The 9,636-nt window shown below is 46.5% G+C and overlaps 1 protein-coding gene across 20 annotated transcripts in view; it reads left to right on the plus strand.

Annotated features, from left to right (window-relative positions):
- KANK1 (KN motif and ankyrin repeat domains 1) overlaps positions 1-9,003 on the plus strand; it is a 238,363-nt gene extending 229,360 nt beyond the window's left edge. For all 20 annotated transcript variants that reach the window (XM_031654164.1, XM_031654160.1, XM_003911762.4 and 17 more), the window contains 5 exons: positions 1,265-1,484; positions 3,722-3,864; positions 4,829-5,029; positions 7,399-7,497; positions 8,075-9,003. In XM_031654164.1, coding sequence (XP_031510024.1) covers positions 1,265-1,484; positions 3,722-3,864; positions 4,829-5,029; positions 7,399-7,497; positions 8,075-8,137 — 726 coding nt within the window. In that variant the 3' untranslated portion in view covers positions 8,138-9,003. The remainder of the gene's footprint in view (positions 1-1,264; positions 1,485-3,721; positions 3,865-4,828; positions 5,030-7,398; positions 7,498-8,074) is intronic.
- Positions 9,004-9,636: the final 633 nt, after the last annotated feature.

The following is a 9,636-nucleotide window of genomic DNA, read 5'->3' on the forward strand; positions in this document are numbered from 1 at the left end:
TTTGTTAATTGGATTTTCGTTTGGTGTGAAAGTGTTGTGTTGTGAAAAGTAGTGGACGAGTGAACACAGTGCCAGGGCTAGATAATCATATCAGGATACCAGTTATTTAGCAGTAATAGAGTTAGGATGACCAAAAGACATAATTTCCCTTCTTTCAGTGTGACAACTCCAAAGAAATAGGAATCTGATTACATAAAATACAGGGAAAAAAGGATACTTTTCAAGTGACCCAAAATGTGATTGAAAAGGTTAAAACTAAATAATCAGTAGCAGGATGATAAAGAGATGGAAGCTGTATAATCCCAACTCTACCTATTCTGCAGAAAGAGGACTTCTTAAGTTCTGATGCTTTTGACATAGGCTGTCTTTCTTTGATATGTTTTTAAACTTTTAAAGAGTAAGCACAGCAGAAATGAATATTAAACTCATATGAAGGAAGGTCCATTGAAAAGACATTGTAGTCATCCTCATCACCAGCACTGACTATGCTCAGTCTCCATTTGAGCTTCATGTGACCCAGGTTTGAGTTGATCATCCACAAAGCAAGTGCCTTCTTCATGTGTCCACAGCTTAAGAAAGTCAGAGTGGAGCTGATGAGAAAATGAAATTAGTTCCAGATGGGCTTCCTTTTTATTTTCCCTTTCCATGGTTGAACAGTTGTATTTGGGATTGGGGTGGGAATTGGGTTGGCTATACCCTTACAGTCTCCCAATCTAGTGCTGTGCTGAGGAGTTGAAGGAAGTGAGTTTGGATAGGAAGGAAGCAGCATAATTCAGTGTAGGCTAGTTAATTTCTTCCTAATTGCTATGAAAATTGTTTTCAAGGCCAGTATGATTACATATATTAATAGCTTAATAAATTGAGTCAAGCCTTAGTGTTTATTCTCATCACAAAAACTATGAAAGAATGGTATTATCCCAATTTTTCAGATGAGGAAACGGAAGCAGAATAACTTCCCTAGGGTCATAAAGGTTTTAGGTAGCAGAGCCTGCATTTGAAACTCGGTGGTCTGGCTCCAGAGCCTCTGCTTCTGCACGGTGCTGTCTGGTCTCCTTTATAAACATGAGATCTAATCTACGTGTGGTTTAAAATCAGGAGGAATGTCCCAGTTTGGTGTTTGAAGCTTCCCTTAGCACTGTTGGGTTTTGAGAGCAGATTCTAACTGCATATATACTTTGACTATAAAAGGACAGGTTACTTGCGCTTTCAACTAGGTCTCAAAAAGTCTATAAATAGAACTAATGACCACACTGTGTTTTGGCAGAGGTTCTGTCTGAACACCCTCCAGCACGAGTGGTTCCGCGTGTCCAGTCAGAAGTCAGCCATTCCAGCCATGGTGGGGGACTACATAGCTGCTTTTGAGGCCATCTCCCCAGATGTCCTCCGCTATGTCATCAACTTGGCAGATGGCAACGGCAACACAGCCCTCCATTACAGCGTGTCCCACTCCAACTTCGAGATTGTGAAGCTGCTGTTGGATGCCGGTATGTGGGCTGCCCCTCTACCCCATCTCTTCTCTAACAGCACTTGGGTTGTGACTCATCTCAGAGAACCTGGTTGAGCTGCTCCCGAATTCTCTGACCATGCTAAAATCCTTTTTATTGCTTTTCCACATGACACAGCAAGAGTTTTCTTGAGTCGAGAAGGTTGAAGTTTAAACAAAACTGGGTGACACAGATTCCAGATCTGTTTTGAAAGGAGGTTTTGAGAATCTTCTTGCTACTGCAGTTCAGCTGCATTCAAGTGAGAGGTGTATCCCTGGTAAGCAGCATGACTCACGTTCCCTCCTGAGCTGAATCATGCAGGCTTGGCCGGTTTGCACTCAGGAGGCAGAGTACTGCTTACAGGCCCAGAGTCACAGCCTTGGTGCTTGTGGACCACTTGATTTGTCCTTACTCCATGACTGCTGTCCTTGCAGAAGTGTGTGGTTAGTCAAGATGGGGACTAAGCAAAGCCACCATAACAGATGGTCAAATGATCACCATTCACACCAAAATATTCTATTGGGGAAACAGCATAGAGCAAAGGGCATATGATTCTTGTCTCTCAACCATAATAGAATAATAGAAACTTGTCATCCCAGAATAGAGCCAGTGGACGTCTTAGACATGAAGTGAGGGAGGGGCACATACACAGGTGGTCCCCTCAGGAAACTCTGAGCTTTCAACTTCTTGTTCAAATGGAGCAACCCTGTGTCACATAGTCCCCAAATCTTTCAATTTTTGTAGTACGTATTTTTACTTCCAGTGTGTCACAGAGAATCCACAGAACCTCAGTCTGATTAATGAGGATACAATGTGAACCTGACTTAAATTGGACAGTTTTATTGCATATTCTTCCAAAATTTTTTCTTCATCCACTGTCCAATCTCTTCTGCTCTGTTTTGGGAACTTGGAATTGATGCAGAGAAGAAACCCAAGCAGATTTATCCTCCTTTTATAAGTGTTTGTTCCCTGTTTTTGGAGCCATGTTAGGATATAACTGCTTCCATCTTACAGGAAGGAATTTCAAGCCGCTCCTCTTCAGGCTTTCCAGACTATAAACAGAGCTGGTGATACGGTCAGCTGGAGTGATTAAACTGTTTAAACAGAAGTAGATAATATCCAGGGAAGCTGAAAACAAGATTTCACTATCACTCCTGACAGGAACAGCTTAGTATTCTTAGAAGTAGATAAAACATCTTGGCAAATTAAATAATTTTAATGCCATTGTTGGATGGTTTGGGTTAATCACTTTTCTTAATGAAGTATTACTGCTCATCCTTCTAGACTGAGATTCTGGCTCCATAAGGTGCAGATCTAGGATACTTCAGCATCTATGCAGAGCAAAGTCTGAGAGGCTGAGGAGCCCCGAAGCGCACACGAACTCACCCGCTTCTCCACCACAGGGCCTTTTATTTTCTGCATAAAAACACCCACTTTTAAAAACATGTCCTTAGCATGGAGTTGTTGTTCATGGTACCTTTTATTTTCCTTTATGATAGAAACATTCTAAACATTTTCACTTCATATTTGGTCCCACATAAAAGCTGCTTTCTAACACTCACCATTCCGGTCATTTCAGAGAAGGCGCTGAAGGAACTTTTAAATGCCCGAAGGATAATTTAATCCCTGAAGACTCCTTAAGAATTACAGGAATAGAAAAGGTCTGGTTCATCGAGTCTATTAAGGGGACTTAACTGCATTTGCTCTCAGACCATAAATTCTAGAGCTGGGTGTTACATGATTGGAATTCTGCTTCTCAGGACCCCTGACAGGCTAGAGTAGTAAATTCAGAGTCTCAGAATGAATGGTGTTTGGATAAGTAGGTACCACTCTGTCCAACGTTCCATACATAAGCTTTTACAAACACTTCTTTGATGAGTAGCTCACTACCTGCTTCACTTTCCAAACACAGCTAAGTGCTTAGATTCCATATGATCATTTATTCTCAAGAGCAGCCATTAGAACCACCACCCAGACTTCCAAGCCATTGCATTTCTGCTACCAGTTGCAAACAAGATATGCTGTAGAAGCTTACCGTTGCTTCTGTTGCTTCAGGTCTCGTGAAAAAAGTTTTTGGTTTAGCATGAAAACATCTCTTACATTTCATTCTAAGTCACTCTTGGTCTCCAGCCACCTGGTGCCATTTCACTGGGCTCCTGTAAACACCATCCCTTCAGTGGCTCTGTAAGCAGCTGCTGTTAGAAGGGTCTGCTTCCTAAGAGACTTTTTTTTTGCAGATGTGTGTAACGTCGATCACCAGAACAAGGCAGGCTACACCCCCATCATGCTGGCTGCCCTCGCCGCTGTGGAAGCAGAGAAGGACATGCGGGTTGTGGAAGAACTCTTTGGCTGCGGGGATGTGAACGCCAAAGCTAGTCAGGTTAGCGCGCTTGGTTCCCGTGCTCAGGAATGCACCCCTGACCAGCAGACAGGACTGTGGTGGCCACTCTCGCAGAGCAGGCATAGTTGCCACACTCCCACCACGTGCACTTGTTCGCAGGCCTGCCCTGAGTCCATGCACTGCCTGGTGCTCCTTGCTGAGCCAACACACCAGGGAAATATGGGCTTAAGTTTCACACTGGAAACTTCTCCCTCCTTTGCCTTGCCTTTCCTCCGCTTGCATAGTTTGCATGGAAATGCTGTTAGTTCCCTTACATATAAATGACTGGGCATCCCCATCAGATACTTGGTGACTGTTGCTTCCTGTCTCTGTGTTGCAGTGTCTTCGTCGCAGGCGATGTCCCAGGTCCAGATGTGTTCACAGCTTGACTTTTTTTTTTTTTTAAAGAGACAGTCTCGCTCTGTCGCCCAGGCTGGAGTGCAGTGGCATGATCTTGGTTCACAGCAACCTCCACCTCCTGGGTTCAAGCGATTCTCCTGCCTTAGCCTCCCGAGTAGCTGGGACTAACAGGCATGTGCCACCACACTTGGTTTTTTTTCTTTTTTAAAGTAGAGACGGGATTTCAGTGTTGCCCAGGCTGCTCTTGAACTCCTGAGCTCAGGCAATCTGCCCGCCTCGGCCTCCCAAAGTGCTAGGGTTACAGGCGTGACCCACCACCCACAGTTTGACTTTAACCACCTGGACTTCCAGCCCCTCACTGTACCGAGACATCCTCCACGCTAAAGGGAAATTGGCTCCTTACTTTATGCCCTTCCTTAGCTCATAGCTCATGGGAAGCTGGTTTCTCCCTGCTTGCCACCACCCACCCCAAGTAGTTCCATGGCCAGTTCTTTCCCTTCTGTCACCACACTGTTTTCCCCCTTTCCCTAGCACAGCCCCACCAGGAGCCACCACTGCCAGCTCAGTATGTACTTCTGAAGTCCCCTGTGATCTCTTCCTACAGGCGGGACAGACGGCCCTCATGCTGGCGGTCAGTCACGGACGGATAGACATGGTGAAGGGCCTGCTGGCCTGTGGGGCTGACGTCAACATCCAGGATGACGAGGGCTCCACGGCCCTCATGTGTGCCAGTGAGCATGGGCATGTGGAGATCGTCAAGCTGCTGCTGGCCCAGCCCGGCTGCAATGGTCACCTGGAGGACAACGTAAGCCGTCTCCACTGGGCCTCCTGGCCAGGGGTCTGGGGGACTCTGGGCGGGAGCTCTGGGAGTGCTGTTTGGCCAGGGGAGACCAAATCCTCCTTTATTCTCCTCTTGGATTTGTGTTGCCATCCAGGCGCCTCCCTTCACAGCCAAGCTTGGCTACACTTAGTGTGTGCAAACTAACACTCTCATAAACTAGTGCCCAAACCAGAATAGGTCCTACCCCATAATTCATGACATGAAAAAGTGACTTAACGGGCATGTCCAAGAGGTACCTACTAAAGGGGAATCAATGGCTTTGCACTGCAGAATCAAATTCACTGTAGGTGACTTCTGACAGGTCCACTTGGAAATCTGGATTATTAATCATTAGAGGCTGGGGTTACACAGTGACTAAAACCAGTTCCTACTACAGTGAACCTTTCCCACCCAAAGTGAAGGCACTGTGACCCATCAAAGTGAGTAGCTTATGACACAGCATACCCCAGAGCCTGCAGACTAGCTTGACTTCTTGAAGCATTTTCCCATTTCTTCTCAGTCTGTCCCATCAACACCACTCGGCTCTCTTCTCCCAGTTCCCAGGCTGTCCACATTTCCATCTAACTCCTTGACCGGGAAACTTCTGGGTGTCTCCAGGCCAAAGGAGAGGCGTGGCGATAGGTAGAAGGCGTGGGAACTGGTGTGTAGGCAGTGAGATGGTTTAAAGGTCATAGAGGTCGGGCTGGCTTGGTTCTGTTTGTGAAAGTTTCTCTCTACGGATCACAGGTTTGGATCAGAGCTTCTTCAGCTCAAAACACCAAAAAGTTAGGAAAATATCCTTTGTAGGTCAGACCCTTCTGGGCCCAAGCCAGTAGGGAGAACAAACCAGCTGAGCTTTTCACTGGTATGAGGGACTGACTAGCTTCACACTCAGCTACCTCCACAGAGAGCACACAGGAGCTACAGCTGTACCAGATTCCCTTCTTCCCCTGTGGGAGGGAGAGCTTCTGACTTGTTTCTTCCAGAAGAATTTGTTAGCTGTGCTGTGGTTGTTGTTTGATTTTACTTCTATTCTCTTTCAAAATTCAAAGCGTGTGAGGGAAGGATCCTAAGATTAAACCAAAGGAGAACTGTGTCGTCTCGTCCTGCTGCTGCTGACCAGAGGGAAATCCTTATTTCAAGACTAGATAGGCTGGGCACAGTGGGTCACTCCTGTAATTCCAGCACTTTGGGAGGCTGAGACAGGAGGATTGCTCTAGCCCAGGAGTTCGAGACCAGCCTGGGCAACATAGTGAGACTCCCATCTCTACAAAAAAAAATTATCCAGGTGTGGTGGTACACACCTGTAGTCCCAGCTACCTTGGAGGTTGAGGTGGGAGAATTACTCGAGCCCTGGAGGTCAAGACTACAGTGATGTGTGATCGTCCCGCTGCACTGCAGCCTGGGAGGCAGACCCTGTCTCAAAAAACAAAGACTAGACAGAAAACAAGTTATGTTCTTTCCCTTGATACTCCTGTATATCCATCTATAATTGCTGAAATTTAATGGAAATCAAGCAGTTAAGTGAAGCTTTTTTCCCCCATATGTAGTGTTTCCCCTCTTATTTCCAGAATACGTATCTATGTAACCCACTGGGATTGTGTGCTTACACACAGATGTTCCTTGGAGCCTTAAACAGAGGTGGTTAGGGTTTTAGGATCACAGTGCCCTCTCTAAGAGGAAAGGTAGGCCGGGCGCGGTGGCTCAAGCCTGTAATCCCAGCACTTTGGGAGGCTGAGACGGGCGGATCACGAGGTCAGGAGATCGAGACCATCCTGGCTAACACGGTGAAACCCCGTCTCTACTAAAATACAAAAAAAATTAGGCGGGCGAGGTGGCGGGCGCCTGTACTCCCAGCTACTCGGGAGGCTGAGGCAGGAGAATGGCGTGAACCCGGGAGGCGGGGCTTGCAGTGAGCTGAGATCCGGCCACTGCACTCCAGCCTGGGCAACAGAGCCAGACTCCGTCTCAAAAAAAAAAAGGAAAGGTAAAAGATCTTTGGGAAATTGCAGAGTCTCTAAACACACACTACTGCTGCTTGCCTGGTCATTCATAATTATAAGAAAAAAAAAGCTTTCTGTCCCCATCTTCTGCTTCCCCCTCCTGGTGGGCAGAATGCTTGGATAAGATAATTCTCTTAACTAGGACCTCTGGAGGGTGGAGGCTTGCCTCCTTCATCTTCACATCCTCAGGCCTTCAAACTTACAGGTCCTGAAAGTTTCCCAGAGGACGGAACAAGGAGGGATATTTGGGGAACCTTGCCAATTACTGGAGGGTGTTTTGTTCTGCTACCTTTTGGTTGCCTGGAGGTTTGAGAAACCCAACATGGCTTATTCTTTCCGTCTTATCTTAAGGATGGCAGCACTGCGCTCTCGATCGCCCTGGAAGCAGGACACAAGGACATCGCTGTTCTTCTGTACGCCCATGTCAACTTTGCAAAAGCCCAGTCTCCGGTCAGTGTTGTGCATTTGGCATTTGTAAATAGGCTGAAATCCACCAGACTGGTGGACCCCCTTCCTCCAGGAACTGACATGAGACAGATTTTATGTTGATTCAGAAAATGGAAGTTTTAGTCTGGAGCTTAAGAGTTCTTCCTTTCTGCCTCTGCCCCTAAAGGGCAGGAGAACTGTTTTAGCAGAGGCTGGGCCCTGCTGGTCCATGTAAGACAGATGCTCTCACAGCTTCCCGTAGAGGTTTTGATTCTGTGCAGAATTATCCAGATAGCACCCTCCGAGCCCATGGGGTTATTTCACCATGGTTCTGGCATTGTTCCTGAAGCAGATGGCAGGCAGCCTGTAGTCCACAGTTCACTCTGAGTGGGAAGGTGACTTCCCAGGACAGCCGGACATAGCACTGCTGAGCCCAGCTGGCCTTGGAGCTGTGGACACCTGTTCCCTCTTCTCACAGCTCTCCTGGCTCGGGCTCACAGCTGGTTGTTGGCTGTGGTGGGCCAAGATCCTATGTCACAGGGTACACATCTGCCTGAGGTCACTTATTAACCCCCAGTTTTTTTCCTTTCCTGGTCTCTAGGGCACCCCTAGGCTTGGAAGGAAGACGTCTCCTGGCCCCACCCACCGAGGTTCATTTGATTGATTGTATGCAAATAGCCCTCATTTACATGCCACCATTAAGCTGCTAATTGTTCCTGTTGGGGTGACAGATACTGAATGTATATGTATTGTGCCTGAGCTCACCAGCAAACGGAAGCATCAAGCCCAGGGGTAAAGGCTGAAGCTTTCATAGTGCAGGAGATTGCCAGCCTGGGCACGCGCGCCTCCTTTCTGGCCATCTTCTCTCTGTGTAGGGCACGCTTTAACCCAGTCTCTGTTGCTGTTGAGTCTCTGCTCCGTTTTGTACAGTCATAGGAAATTCTGACCTGATCTGAAGGGGCACCTTCTGTTCACTCCCACAAAGAAGTGTCAGGTTCTCATTGAGATGTTTTAAAATTTTTCCTCAAATGTGGAACTATTAGGAAGCTCTTCCATGAATCTCATTTCAGCATAGTTTTGATTTTTTTCTTATTTTAAAATAAGGAAGTTGAGATGACTTTGATCATCGGTAACTTGGGCCTGGGGTAGACAAAACTCTCAAAGTATAAAACTTACAAAAGAATATTCTCATTTGGTTTTATCTAGGTAGATGTAATATATGACTTTTTATAAAGAGTATCTATATGAAATTGACACAGTATTTTCAACTTTTATAGTCCATACTAAAGATATGAAGAACTACATGTAACATTATCATTTTTATTAATTGCACAACTCTAATGATAAAGGTTGGATTGTGTTAGAGGAATTGGCTCTTGTATTTGCCTCTAGAGAAACATGGTATAGTTCTCTTTGTATTTATGGATTCCTTTATACCATGTCACATTTCCTTTGGTCCTCTATGTATTTAAATGTTTGAAGTGCCTTAGACTCTTGCCATATTTTCAAAATAAAATTTCATTAAGCTCTTTTGCTTGTCCCTGATTCATCTCTGACAGCTGTCCACCCCGAGCCGATTGACTTAGCAGCAGTGGCAGCACACGCTGATGGACTGAGCTGAGCAGGGAGGGCGAGTATGCCAGTCCACTGGTCACAGGCTCCGACAGGGAGACAGCATCTTCCAAGGGCACTTGTCCACTTCCAGAGCTTGACTCCTGACTGGGATTGCGAGTCAGGAGGCTGAAGTTTGAGGCCTCCTTAGGCAAAGCACTCTTCCGATAGGTAGCCTCCAAGGGGAGCCCGAGGTGGTTCTTCTCAGGTGCGGAAGCACTAGTCCTTGACTCTGAGTACAACTGCCAGGTGACTGGGTGAAACATGTAGTGACAAGAAAGGAGAGATGAAGCCGGGCTTTTTTTTTTGTTTTTTTGAGACAGAGTCTCGCTCTGTTGCCCAGGCTGGAATGCAGTGGCGTGATCTCAGCTCATTGCAAGCTCCGCTTCTCAGGTTCACGCCATTCTCCTGCCTCAGCTTCCAGAGTTTAGCTGTGACTATAGGCACCCACCACCACGCCCAGCTAATTTTTTGTATTTTTAGCAGACACGGGGTTTCACCATGTTGGCCAGGATGGTCTTGATCTCCTGACCCCTCGTGATCCACCCACCT

Source organism: Papio anubis, chromosome 13 (genome assembly GCF_008728515.1).
Source record: "Papio anubis isolate 15944 chromosome 13, Panubis1.0, whole genome shotgun sequence".
Taxonomy (NCBI): domain Eukaryota; kingdom Metazoa; phylum Chordata; class Mammalia; order Primates; family Cercopithecidae; genus Papio; species Papio anubis.